Here is a 14,127-nt window from a genome sequence, read left to right on the forward strand (position 1 = left end):
TTCCACTTAAAGAAACAGAAATTAATGTAAATTAGCATTTTCCCTTAAAGCTTGTGTGACAGAAACAAGATGTACAAGTGCTCTCTCTGAAAAAATTCATTTCCCTTCCCAGGAACTCTCAGGTCAATGACATTAGTGCTGGGTTGCTATTAGCTTGGCCAAATCCTTGTAAACACCTCCTGACACCAAGGGAGTGACCCATATATACAATGTCATCTGAGTACTCTTTTCTTTCCTGGTGCTGTGGGTGGGCTGCACACACCCAGCCATCAGAACAATAGAGATGTCCCCTTACCTGTGGTTACCACACGCACCCGCTGCTGGTGCTCGTGTAGACTCACCACTATCTGATACTGTCTTTTTTCAGGCCACTCAGTTCCTCCTCCCAGTGCTCTGCAGAGGCTGGCTGAGCTCTGGGTTTGGTAAACAAAACTGCTGGTCTGGGATGATCTGCTGTGACTTCAGCTCATCCTCTAGCCTGCCAGTGCACAGGGTGCACAACAGCTACCCTTCTGCCCAGGTACACCCCATACCAAGTCAGAATCTGGACCCTGTCCAGCTGTCCCACAGTGCATGCAGACACAAAACACACGGAGACCATAACTCATGGATTTATTTTCAGTTTAATGAGCTTGCCTTACAACAGCTGTATTTAATAGCATCAGCTCCTGGTGCTAGCTGTCCAGCCAGGATAACACTACCGTTTATCCACATTGGTGGGGCTGCATTGCCTGTGGCTTTGCAGTGCAGCTGGAATTGAGTGATTTTGGGGCAAGCTGTGGGATTCCTGGCAGCCATTATCCATGGGGCTTCAGCTGTGAGAGCTCAGACCACAACGTGACTGTCCCTCAGTCGGAAGCCCTTTGTCTCTGCACCTCTGCCTTCCCTCAGTGCTCCCTTCTCCTCAGGCTGGAGCTCAGGCCACACCATGACACCTCAGATGAAGTGCACTGTAGGTCATTTCAGGTGGCCAGAGCCATATTGCCCCTTCAGTGGGCACAGCAGTCAGGCTAAGCTCAGCTGGGTGAGCTGTGCTCCAGCATCTGCCACATTCCCTTCCCACCTCCTCTGAGCTCACACTCACATGCAGAAACACACACTCACACCTATTTTCTCCACATCTGCAATAAGTTACATGTACATGTTGGTAGTTTTCTCCATGACAGCACCAGCAGCTGCCATGTATTCCCTTTTCATTCAAAAATCAAGATGTCCCTGCCCTTGATTTTTACGTACATTCTTAACAAAGAAAAGTAAAACTTTTAGCACAGAAACATGCAGGGAGAAAGTATAAGGTCACTGATAAGTGCCTGGAAAGTGTGCCTGGTGGTTTGTGCCTTTTGATGAACTTTTAAATCATTCTTTCCTCTAATTTCCCATTAGACCTCTGGCTCTCAGTCACAGGTGAGCAGCTGTGTTCCACATTTATTTCTGTGTTGCATACAAAAAAGTACTTTTCCTTGCCCTTTGAAAGTGCTACCAGACAATTATCACTAATTTCTGCATCCTTTTCAGAGAAGCTGTAAACAAATAGCCCCTTCACCTTCTCAGCCCTGACCCCCATGAGCACACTTTGCTCATTTGCTTCTTCTTCTCCTTTTTCCAAGAGACTGTTTGCACAGATGTAGTTTTGTACCAATAATTATTCTTTATAATCTTTCTCAGTAACTTTTCTTGCTCTGCTAAACCCAAGATGAGGCCAACATGCCTACATAAGGTAGTGACAGTCCATGGGTTTTACAGTACCACAATCCTGTTATTTGACTGGAATACCTTTCCATTAGCACCTCACACTCCCTTTGAATTCTGGTGAGTTTTGAACTGATGCTTGGAGAGATCTGCAGATGCAGAGCTGTCCTGGGTGTGAGCAGCACAGCTGGGGGTCCATTAATCCTGTGCCACCAGCGTCCCACTCATCCCTCAGGTGACTTCCTCTGTTTTACATCTGTCTGCATGGCTTTTAATGGGACACAGGATTGCCCTGTTCATTATAAAAAGGTTCTTCCATAAATCTGCATGATAGCTTTACTCAGGGCAGTAGAGATTATTCATAACTTGCCCTTCAGGCCTTTTAAGCTGGGAGGAAAGTACTTCCTGAGTATCTACTGAGGAGCTGTGAGTGGCTTGCTGGCATTCCAAAATGAGCCAGTGGTGCAGAAATACACACACCAAAATATGTGAGGCATGTGTAAGCAATCCTACCCCAGATTTATGGAAAAGTCTGTAATTTTTTTCAAATATCCATCATGCATTTAAAGAGAGAACAGAGAATGGGAGTTCAGAAAGAATGAGCCTGGTTGCAGTATCAGAACCACCCAGAGCTATGGCCAGTGTGCCTAGACTTTGCTGCAGTGCTGGGGGAGGGGATCAAGGGCAGCACAAGGGCTGTATGGGACATTCCCGCTTCTTGCACTGCTTCTCCTAGCATGGCAGGCTCCTGAGTTTCTCTTGGCTTTAATCTGCCTTCCAGTGTTTCTAAAAGACCTCGCATTCATTAAAACCTGTGCAGCATCAGGTGGGCAGGAGAAGAACCATCAATTCCCAAGCCAGCCACATCCTCCCCTGCTCACCCACAGGGATGGGGATGCTGAGCAGCCCTTGGTGCTGGCTCTCCTCCCACCCCATGAAGGCTGGAAACGCTGATCCTTTTGGCCATCTAAAGCATTAAGTTTAGTACAGTGCTCCTAGTCTGCGACCTGCATGCCACAGCTTTCAAAGGGCTTTCTTGGATAGAGGTGGTGAGAGGGACTCAAGGAAAACAAAATAAGAAGTTCTATACAGGAGTCTGTAACTGAAGTTCCTGATGAGATCTGCATTTTTGCTGCAGGGATTGTGAAGGGAGAGCAACTACTGCTTGTCCAACCTATCTGTCAGGGGCAAAAGTGAGAAGAAAGATAAGTATTTTGTCTGGGTGAAGGTACTCCTGAGGACTGGTATCTGCAGAGCGCTGTTAGTTCTCAGGAAGTGTCCCCTACTTCATACTCAGATTCCTGGGGGTTTCCAGCACAGTCAGATACATTCTTATTTACTTCTTCAGAGATTTTGTTTTCCCTGGGCTCCATCACATAGTTGTTTTCAGTGGAAGAGATGGGTTCCTCATAGTAACCTGTGCTATCACGGCTTGAAGAAGTTGCTGCTCTCAAGTTACGGCTGAAATCAAAATGCAAGAAGAGTATCAATCAGAGTAAAAGCATCTCCCAACCATCAGGTTTTTGACTAATATAGTGGTCTGACTCAAACCTGTGTAAACCTGAGCCATTGGACTATAGCAATATTCTGAAGGAGAGAATTTTGTCCTTTGCTTTCCAGTGGCTGAAAAAGCTTGGGCATTGTAGAAGCATTGCTTCCAACCCAGAGAAGGTTTCCAGGGAAAGGCAGCAAAGTATGTGCAAGTAATGAAAGGATTACCGCCATTTCTTGCACTGGTGCGATCAGATAATTATTGAAGATGAATAAATAAATATTTATTTAAAATATCGGAGGAAGGGTAAATTGAGAACTAAAAGCAGCCCACATCCACTGTCTAGCTTATGGTATCTAATATTTTTTAATGAAGATAGATCCTCTGAGGAGAAATGTCATCACAGCATTTGTCCCGTTGCTCAGGGTTCAACTGTAACTTAAAACTGCTGCCTTGCACACTGCTGGGGAAGCCTAGCACTGGGATGCTGGCACATCCTACTGTAATACTCAACTCAGCAGCACTCTAATTTATACCTACAGAAGTGGTTCTCCTTGTATGTTTTGACTGGATTATCAGGCTTTTCAGTAAAACTTCCACAGGCTACAAGTAGATCAGGATGTGAAACCCAAGTTTAGAAACAGCTATAACTTCCTGCCACAGCTATGGTTAGAAGAAGCAAATTCAGCCAGGGATGTTTTGAGGATAAATCAGAATATAACCAGTGGTCTCTAGAAGGGGAGTTCCTTTTCTTTGCATTTGAAGAAACACTGGGAATTTAGCCTTGGAAAAACACAGAGAATTTAGCCTTGGCAATTGTCTTCAGTAGCCCTTCCCCGGGCTTAGAAATTAATAAGCAGCTCTTGCTCACTTTTGCAGTTCTGATATTGCTATGAAAAAAATACATATGCTTTCTTCCCACATTCTGTGTTGCTGTGGAAAGCCCACAAGCTATCCTACAGTGAGCTCTTGAGCTAACTGTGAACCTCTTCAACCAAACTGCTTAAGGGGTTTTTCATCATGACAGCTAATAGCAGTGCTTTTTATTTTTGCCTTGATACAGCCCCCCAGGACTCATCAATGCGCCAGATAAAGGGTTATACTCACGATTTTACGTCATAGACTTGAGCTGGAAAAGAAAAATCAGAATTTGTGTCAATAATTTGCATTTACCTTCTTAAGAAAAGAATTTCTTTGCTTATGTTCTTGGTATAAGAGAATGACCTCTGAAGACAGAGCAAAAATAACAACCTTGGATATCATGTCAGGCGGGTGATGACTCAGTTTCCCAGGATTCAGTCCAAGAAAATGAAAGCAACCCGGCTGTCACACAACTGGATCAAAAAAACCAGCCCAATGTCAAAGATAAAGTTGAGGTTAGAAACTAGAAGCTCAGTTTCCCCAGTTTCCCTATTCATTAGAAGTTCAATAAAGAACAGTTTTGAAAGTGGTTATTCTGGATTCCTTTAAAAAGGAAAAGATAAAAATAAGAAAAATGGCAAAAGAAATATCTGAAAATTATTATTATTATTATTAATTGGTAGCATGGAGTCATAGGAAAGTCATTAGAGAAACAGAGGAGAAAATTAAGTCTGTGGGATCTCAAACCCCAAAGTACACCTGTGTGCCCACAGCCAAGCACAGCTGGTGAGGAGGGGGCTCCAAGGAACATTTGGTCAGGGGGATTTCTGGTGGCAGTGCAGGAGAAACAGAGGCATTCAGTGAATACATCCTGTGACTAAAGACCAGAGAGGAAACAAATTTATATGAAATAGGGAGAATTGACAGTTCTTCACAGGTTCTTGGCACTTCCCTCTGGGTGCCAACTATGGGAACTATTGGGCAGCAACTGGTGCCAAAGGCATTCCCCAGCAGCAGGATGGGATGAACCTTCTGCCAGAGACTTTAAAGGTTTGGTGCTATGAACCTGGCCAAGCAGGTGAGCCTGAGCCCTGGGACGTCTGTGAGGAGCAGTGAGAAACAACCATCCCAAGGCTCTGTGGCAGAGCAAGCCACACACCTTGGGATGGGCTGCAGGGCAAGGACTGAGGTGCCTCAGAGCCAGTACAGGGATGGGAGGGTGCAGCTCAGGAGCACCAGGGCCACTGCTGCCCCAACCCCATGTCTGGTGCCCGGAAGACCCTCCTGACTGCGAGGACTTCTCTGCCTCTTTGGATCTCCCACCATCTGTGTCAACCCGTGCATCTCATCTACTGCCTGTATGATGCAGGTGCCAGAGCTGCAGCTAGTGGCTGCAAGCAGTGCTCTGGGCCCCAAAACCCATCAAAGGTAAAACCATGCTGGGCATGCATAAAACATTCAGGTTTTCCAGAACATTCTACTCACCTTCTTTGGGCTTTGTAACACAAATAATAAGAGAGATGACAAGGAAAACCACAGCACCACACACCACAGCAATCAGGATGACCAGGTACAGCGACAAGCCAGTCCTCTGGAAATCTAAAGCAATACAATAGAGGACTTTAAGACAGAGGAGCCCTCCTGGGTGACAGCAGCAGCAGTTACATGACATTTACCATGTCCCTGAGGGTAGCAACAGCCAGCCCTGCCTGAGCACCCAGGGCTGTGTCCCTGCAGAGCCGTGTCCCCAGAGACCCTTGGTCCGGCAGCTCTGAGTGTGTTGTGTGACCCAGCACTCTGTGTACACCTCACCAAGAGGCCACAGCCGTACAGACAGCGTCTATCTCATAATGCTGAGGTAACAGGGATGTGAGCTGGGCAGGATAACTGCACTGCATATCATGAAATAAAGCTTTCCATTCAAGGGTGCTGCTCAGTTCTCTTTGGAAAGCGCCTAAACCTGTCACAATGCTGTAAAGCTGGAGGATGTGTAGATCTGCTCGAGGCACACACTGAGGTTTTGCTGCTGTTCCAGCTTTGACAGTCTGAGATAAAAAATGGACCAGCTGCTCAGGAACACAGCAGCAACTCTGTGTGCCCCACATATCAACTTTTTTTTTTTTTTTTTCACTCTTCCATAAAAACATCCAGAGCCTTTTAAAGAGTTACCATGAATCATCTGGGTCCTTTGAGAACAGCCATTAATGCTATTTGCAGCTAAAAAGGCAGAATACTAATTTTGAAGCTAAAGTTCTTGACTACAGAGCATCTGGCTTGGGTCCTTAATCTTCTTCTCAGCTTGGTTTTGTTCTTACTTACCATGAATTGTAGCATTCTTCCCTGGATATCCCACACCACTCTCGGAAGTTGTTGCTGTTATGGACAGATCTGCAAAACAAACCTGAAGTGAAAGGCTGACAGTGCATTTCCAGCCCTCACTTTAGCACCCGGAGATCTGGGATTAGAGCTGTAGGATCAGAAGAGAATGCCTCCAGCCCCTTTACAAGGCAATGAAAATAGGCAAACTGCAGAAATGAACACTGTCTATACCCTATACTATAGAGAGAGTACATGTAGTACCATACATTCACTGGATGGATACTACATACAGTATATATACACACTATACAAGTATACACAAACTACATATACACACACCAGATACTGATGTGTATTTGTATGTCCGTACACACACACCTGCAGTAGTGGATGAGCCCCATGGAGTCCAGAAGATTCCTGGGGTACCTTGGGACACCAGCTCTGTTTGTGTTTCTCCTGCAAGAACAATCAACACCTGTCAACATCTTTCCTCAGCTTTTGGTGACTGACACCAGCTTCTACAATCCCCACGTGATTGCTGGGGCACCATCGGTCCAAATGAAACATAATCCAAACACAGAAGGTTACCACAAGCAGACCTACTCTAGTCCAGGCCTAAATTCCCACATCCCACAAAAATAAATGGGAAATCACAAGCCCTCCCTCAAAACTGCTGTCCCTGGTCAGGCTCATGTTTTCAGTCAGGTCTGAAGCAGCTTTTGCATCCCTCCTGTCTGCCACTGGAGACACCAGATCTACTTCCCCTCAGCAGCTTCCATTCAGGATCAGATAACAAGCAAAAAAGCTCTTTAGAAAAGAGCCAACCGCAGAACATTCCATCCCATATGCTCTGAAACTTAGGAAATGGCATTATCAGCAGTCCTAAGACACATACAGTCTCTCCTACAGAGGCACAACCTATTAGCAAGCAAAAAGCCATTGGTGGAATGGAAACTGGGGGAAGGAAGCTCTGCTTTCAGAAACATCTGGGTTAAAAACTGAGGCATATGGACTGAAAATCAATACTGTCAAGACTCTGTTCCCCAGCAATAAAACCACTGCCAAGCGCTGGTGCCACAGTGCCCCAACACCCCATCCTCGCCGTAGCTGTCACTGCTCTCACCCCGACCTGTGGTTGAGTGGTGTCCCCCCGTGGTTGCCACATTCCTCTGCAAGGCCACTGTTGTGGGCAGATCTGCAAGGTAAGGGGGAGGAAGAGGCTCACACAGGGGTTTGACCATGTTGGTGATGCTGGTGTGATACAGAATTCTCCACAGGTGGGATAGGCACAGGAGGAAGCAGCCCCCACCCGGCTGACAGGAGGGGGGATGCTGTGCCAGCAGCGTTAGCCAGCGTCTGCAGCACTGACCCCTGTTCCTGGGCTGTTCCCTGCAGCGTGTGACTGCTGCGAAAAACACCACAGGGCTTCAGCCAAAGCTCCGTGCCCTGGGAGCTCAGCAGGCTCTGCCTCTTTCACAGGCCACTGTGTGGTACCTGTGCTTGGCTCTGCCATCAGGGATTTCACAGCTTTGCTGATCAAGTAACCAGCCAAGGAGAGCTGCAAGTTTTCCACCAGACACCCATCATGGAACCATTTAGATTGAAAAAGGGCTCTGAGGCCATTGAGTCCAACCTGTCACACATCATCCTGCAGAGCCTGGAGGTGTCAGAGCCTGGTGCGTGTGAAGTGCAGTGCGTCTCCCTGAGACACGCAGCTGGTCACGGGGACCAAAGGCCAGTTTGGTTTGTTCCCCCACTGCATTACCACTCACTTGTTCCTCGTTCTCAAAATAAAGCCACAACTCCTTGTCTAAACTTGCTGAACTGCAGTGGGCAGCATTACAGAGCCAGGGAGAACTTCAAAAAACCCGCAGAGGAATAAATAAATAAATGTTTGAAGTAGCAACTCTCTTTTGCCTCAGAAAAGAGCAGTTCCTCAAAGAGGAGGAAACTGAATACAGGAAATAAAGGAGGACACCGACTGGAGCCAGCGGGGAGGAGTGTGTCAGAGTGCTGAAGGCGTTTGGCACTTCCTTCTTTCTCTGAGGGCAGAGAAGTAGGATGCTGTTCCTTTGCACTGCAGAAGGATGTTCTCTTCCGAGCTGTGGTTGTGGGCACTCACCTGTCACCGTCAGCTGCACAGCATCGCTGCGCTGCACGGCTCCGGCCCCAGCCCTGTTCTCTGCCTCGCAGAAGTACGTCCCGCTGTCAGAGGGCCGCAGGCTGTGCCACGCCAGCTCAGCCCCGCTGCTCAGGAACACGGCTTTCCCCGCCGGGACGCTGCGGAACCAGCGGTAGCTGATGGGAGGGGACCCGCTGGCCTCGCAGGTCAGGCTGGTGCTGGCTCCGGCCGGGACTGTCAGCCCCAGCTGTCCGGCTCTGATGATGGGCTTGGTGGCTGCCACTGGAAGACAAAGCAGAGGGGCCCAGGTCACAGAGCCCTGGCTGTGGTGGGGATGGTTCCCTGCCACAGCAGTTCTCACTCTTGCTGTCAGTGCCTTCCCAGGAGGAAGCAGCTCGGCTCTCACATCACCTCCCTGCACAGCATGAGCTCAGCTGTGCTGCCCGTGGCACTGGTGTCCTGCTGTCTGGGCTGATGATGTCTCTGTGCCTCTATAAACCCCCCACACTGGGCAGAGGGAGGGCAAGCACATGCTGGTGAAATTTAGTCAAAAAACAGCCATGCAGTATCCCTGGGACTTGCCTACTGCAGCATGCCCCTGGGAAACATTGAGCCATTGGCTACAGATGGAGCCAGGGATAAACTTGAAATTGAGGAACCAGAGGTCCTCCCCCAGCTGCAGGGTGCTATGTCCTGGGCAGAATTTCTCTCTGATATATTTGCTGCTTCTTGCTGGAGGCTGACACTGATCAGCAAAATGCTTCTGCATGGCAACATGTGGTCACTTCCCCCCTGCTCTCTCCAATTCCCAGAAGCCTTCCTGAGCCAAGCCTTCCCCTCCTGAACAGCCTCCTTTTTGGATTTACCTTTAACAACCTCCAATTTGGTGGTGATCTCCTTTGCTATCAGGCTGTTGTTGCTGTCTTTCCAGGTGACCTGGCAAGTGTAGGTTCCCCTGTCAGAGACCTCCAGGTTCAGGATGAGGAGAGACACATTTCCTGGAGCATCCTTTGGGATGCTGACTCTGTCCCTGTACTCTGACAGGAGAATGTGGTCATCAGAGCCATCCCTCCGAATGATGGTGCCTGATCCCTTGTCATGTACCACAGTCCAGGTGAGGGTTTGCTGCACAAGGTCCTCCACAGGCACATAGGCACAAGGCAGAGTGATAGACCCCCTCCAGACACCTCTGACCTCACTGGGGCCACTCAGGTCCAGAAAAGCTGCAGGAATAAAGGAGGATGAAAATTAAGCCAAAAGCAGCCAGGGTGAAGGCAGCTCCCAGGTGATAAAGCCATGGCAAGAGCATTGGCAAGGAGAACCCACCAGACGAGAAGCACAGGCAGTCAGTGGGGATGATGAGGGATGGGCTGCTCAGGGGTGGGTTAACTAAAAATCCGTGTGGCGTGAGGCAGATGGATGGGAGGCAGCTGATGGCCAGGGGCACCGACTCTTGCCATGTGTGCAGCCTGGCTCTCCTGCTCTGCCTGGTGCTTTCCTGACACCACCAACACTGAGTAGAGCACAGGGTCAGAGTTATTGGATAATTTAGGCCTGAGGGAAAGAGTTGGTCTAAAGTCCAAGTGGCAGCTCCCTGGTCTCAGCCAGTGTCTGCTCCAGACATCACCCTTGGGGCTTCTGAGGAACAGCAAAAACTTCTCCATTGCCTATTTGTTTTTCTGACACACACCATTTTCTCAGCCTAAGCCAAACATGAGAAGCTTAAACCATGGGGTAAAGAAGCCTAAAACTCTTCACACTTTCCTGTAAAAATTAGGACCATTGCTGTTGTCCAGTACATTTCTCTCACTCTGAGGATTGACTCTTAGCTTCCACAGACATTGCTTTACCTCTTCTGGTGGGTTTCAAACCTGCCTTTTCCTGGAAACACAAGCACTAATCAGACCCTTTGTGTTCCATGAAATAACTGTCACCACGTGTGTGGGCAGTGTTTCCATGGCCTCATGTACTGTTGCACTCTGTGGCCTCTGGATCTGAAACACCTGGAGCCCCAAGGCAGCAGCACACAGACTTGGCCTTTTTGCCATATCTCTTTTCCCAAAACAGAGCCACCCCTGCCAAGCACACCCCAGCGCAGGGCAGGGCCACCCCAGGGAGGGGCCCATGCCCAGACCAGACTCACCGCTGCAGTGGAGAAGGGAACTCACGAGCACAGCTACTCGCAGCAGCGTTTCCATCCTTGCCAGTGGCACAGCTGCTCCCGCTCCAGCCAGACTGACCCGCTTTCCCCAAGCTGTGGTAAATCAGGAAGACTTCCCTGCCTGTGCTCACTCTGTCACTGAGTGTCTCTGAGCATCCAGGACAACAGCTGGTGGTTTTTCCTTCCTCTTTATCAGAAAACAAGTGTCTCAGTGACCACTGTCAGAGGTGTGGCAGAGCGGAAACCCTGGTGTGAAGAGGAAAGTTAAAAAATTACTTCTACTCTATTTCGTATTTTCTGCTGAGTATGCTTCCCCCCCTTCTGTCTTTTAAATTTTTTCCTTTATTTCTTTTGATTCCTAAGCAACCATTTCTTTTTTCCTCCTTGTGTTGTTTTCTGATGAATAAGCTTTAACACACAATTACACACACGCAGGTCTGAGAGAGAATTCATAAGGAGCTGAACCATCTTGGTCCTCACAATTCACTTTCTCACCAGCTTCTCTAACACCCATCACTATGTTTTAAGTTCATGAAACACCTTAAATTTTTACATTACCAGTGTGGGACAGATGATTGTTGTAGGCCCTTTCCAACTGAAATATTCTATATCACTGTACCACATTTAAGATATGAGGAATTCAGGTATACAAATCTAAACCCCAAAATTTCCCAAGAGCTGCAAACACCTAGACCACCACTCCTACTGCATCTCACAGATGGATCTTCCCTTCTCACAGAGCAATTTAGCTGCTTGGTTTAATTGGTTAATTGCTTTCAATTACAAGCCCTGATTGGGGCCATACATACTTGCAGCGTCTTTCGACTGCTTTGGAAACAGGTGAACATGGAGATGCCCCGAGACAAAAAGAGGAACTTGTCCATGTAGAAAATCTTTGAGACCATAAAATCATGGTTTCTTAACTGAAATGATGTATTATTAATTAAATGTTTTAGTTAATCTCTATAATTCAGTAATTGAGCACTTGTCCTGTCTAAGAGAAGTATCTGTTTTCTATTGAAATATCCCTTTCAAGGTATTTTACTGCCTTTTGCTGTCTTCTACAGCTCTCAATTTTTCTTCCGCTCCAATGAAAGAATCTCTTCTGCTTACTTGCATTCAGCTGAATTGAAATGAGCCTTTGCTGTTGTTACACTCAAATTCAACATCCTGTCCTCAAATACAAGTAATCTGACTAATTCAATGCAGCCAACCAAATCCCAGTCCCTGGTCTGGACACAGCTGTGCTGTAGTGATAGTGAGACATGGTTTGGGTCTGCAGTGGTACAGTGGAATCCTCCCTTGTGGCCCTGTATTCCTTCATCAGACATTTCCCATGAGATGCCACTCCAGCCTGCAGCCACTGGGATAGGGAGAAGCAGGAAAAGCTGCTGTGGGGGCTGAAGTGTTCACGTACTTCTTGGTTCAAGGGAGAAAAAGACCATGGTAAGGTTGAGTCATTGAAACTCCTTCTCAGGGAACAGAGCTTGCTGGAGGAGGGCAGAAGCCTACATTGTCTTGAACTAAGTCAAAAGGAAACTGTGCTGGTTTTGGCTGGGGTAGAATTAATTGTCTTCACAGTGGCTAATATGGGGTTTTGTTTTGGATTTGTGCTGAACACAAGGTTAACAATATAGAGATGATTTTGTTATTGCTAATCAGTGTTTACATAAAGCCAAGGCCTTTTCTGCTTTTCTCATGGCCACGGTGGTGACAGGGCTGGGAGTACAGGGGAGATTGGGAGGAGACACAGCCAGGACAGGTGACCGCAACTGACCATACCACATGACATTGTGCTCAGTATATAAAGCTGGGGGGGGGGGGGGAAGAAGGAGGAAGTGGGGGGTGATGTGGAGTGATGGTGTTTGTCTTTCCAGGTCACCATTACATGTGATGGGGCCCTGCTCTCCTGGAGGTGGCTGAACACCTGTCTGCCCATGGGAAGCAGTGAATGAATCCTTTGTTTTTCCCTTACTTACGTGCCAGCTTTTGCTTTCACTATTGATCTGTCTTTATCTCAACCCACAAGTTTTCCAGCTTTTACCCTTCCAATTGTCTCCACAATCCCACTGGTGGGAGAGTGAGCAAGTGGCTGCATGGGACTTGATTGCTGGCTGGGTTGAAAACACAACAGGAATGTATCACTAGTAGGATCTGGACCAACCAGGAAGCTGAAACTCAAACTGTGTGACTAAAAAAGATGCGTAGATTTTTATTCACGTATTTACATTTACCCATTTGATTTGGAACAGTGGCAGGAAAAGTCTTGTCCTTCATACAATGCAGGACCAGGCATCTGTACCTAAGGTGAATGCGGCAGCAGCCCCTTACTTCTGCTTTGGGTATCTGTAATATCATAATACAACTTTTCAAAACAACAATCTTGTTTTAGGAGACAGCAAAACATTCTGAGCATGGATGGATAAGGTGCCATCACACAGCCCAGGAGAGACAGAGCAAAATCAGTTTTTCTCATATTCTGGAAAGCTCTGTTAGCAAGCACACAGGAGATACGAACTGGTGGCAGGGATCCCATGGTTGGTGTGGGGAGGACTGGGTTGGAACAGTGCAAAAGTGGATCTGAGAAGGGCACTTGACACTTTCTCAGTCTGCACTCGCCACGCCTGGGAGTGTTCTGTGAATTCCCAGCACGTGAACGATAAGGAAGAGCAATCTTTCCTCCCCAGACACAGAACGACAAAGGCAAGGAGCCAGTGCAGCAGCCACGTGGAGAAGGAAGGAAGCTGCTGCTACAGTGAGGCCCCTGCGGTCACGGGTGACAAACTGGTGACGCATCAGGCTGCAGCAGTGCCCCCACCCAGCCTGGGTGGTGACCTGGGGCTGGTGACCACTGCCTGGCTGCTGGCCCTTGGGCACAGGCTGGGCAGCAGCTGCGCCGCGCTGGAGGTGCACTGCACTGCAGACAGATTCAGCCAGCTTGTCATAGCAGAGGAGTCTGTCCACAGCTCCACCTGCCAATCCCACTGCTGTGTCCTTGTCCTCATCCTGAAGCAGAGCAGCATGTTCTGTATAAAGATCCTTTTTCTTGGCAGTGGAAATAATGCACACTTCCTTACTTCTAGGAAAATCCCACACAAACTGTAATGCCCACAGTGTCAGTTACCCCAGGTAGGGTCTGCACAGGGTGCCATGTCTGGATCTGGGGTCTGTCTGCCTGATGCTACAGATAGTCTGGGCTGTTCCCTGTTTCCTTCTATTATCTCCAGTAAGTACTTCATAACTTATGGAGCTGAGGGCCTTGCCTACTGAAGGCTATAGAGAACATGCAAAGGTGCACAACATCTGGTGTATTTTTCAGCACACATGGCATTTTGAACTTTCACATCATCCCTTTTGAAAAACCAGTCCCAGGTGCTCTTCTCTTGGGCTCTGGAAACAGACACTAGGCTTTCCTCATCCTCCTAGTTATTCCTGAACCAGCAGCAGCTGCGTCACGAGACCACACCCCAGGAGCAAGAAAAC

At 47.9% G+C, this 14,127-nt stretch overlaps 1 protein-coding gene across 3 annotated transcripts; it reads right to left on the minus strand.

The window, feature by feature from the left end:
* Positions 1-595: 595 nt before the first annotated feature.
* On the minus strand, positions 596-14,112 carry LOC121665216 (V-set and immunoglobulin domain-containing protein 4-like). Of its 3 annotated transcripts, XM_042029197.1 has the most exons (9): positions 12,879-14,112; positions 10,627-10,890; positions 9,350-9,706; positions 8,484-8,765; positions 6,740-6,817; positions 6,362-6,430; positions 5,528-5,641; positions 4,289-4,310; positions 596-3,150 (listed from the first exon to the last, which is right to left on the minus strand). In XM_042029197.1, the coding sequence occupies exons 2-9, from the start codon at positions 10,679-10,681 to the stop codon at positions 2,958-2,960; spliced, it is 1,170 nt and encodes a 389-aa protein (XP_041885131.1). In that variant the 5' UTR covers positions 10,682-10,890; positions 12,879-14,112; the 3' UTR covers positions 596-2,957. The 3 variants fall into 3 exon arrangements, 2 of the variants coding, with proteins under 2 accessions (XP_041885131.1, XP_041885132.1); XM_042029198.1 differs by lacking the exon at positions 6,740-6,817; XR_006016285.1 differs by lacking the exons at positions 596-3,150; positions 4,289-4,310; positions 5,528-5,641; positions 6,362-6,430 and having other exon boundaries at positions 6,734-6,817; positions 7,491-8,765.
* Between the last annotated feature and the right edge of the window lie 15 nt (positions 14,113-14,127).

Source organism: Corvus kubaryi, unplaced genomic scaffold (assembly GCF_017639235.1).
Source record: "Corvus kubaryi isolate FWS band 111438036 unplaced genomic scaffold, C.kubaryi_AGA036_p1.0 37322, whole genome shotgun sequence".
In the NCBI taxonomy this organism is placed as follows: domain Eukaryota; kingdom Metazoa; phylum Chordata; class Aves; order Passeriformes; family Corvidae; genus Corvus; species Corvus kubaryi.

Coding starts and splice junctions, on each gene's coding strand:
- LOC121665216 (XM_042029197.1), bottom strand. CDS start 10,681: ATGGAAACGCTGCTGCGAGTAGCTGTGCTCGTGAGTTCCCTTCTCCAC. Junction 8,766..9,349: donor CAAATTGGAGGTTGTTAAAG/GTAAATCCAAAA, acceptor TTTGTCTTCCAG/TGGCAGCCACCAAGCCCATC. Junction 3,151..4,288: donor CAAGTCTATGACGTAAAATC/GTGAGTATAACC, acceptor TTTTGATTTCAG/CCGTAACTTGAGAGCAGCAA.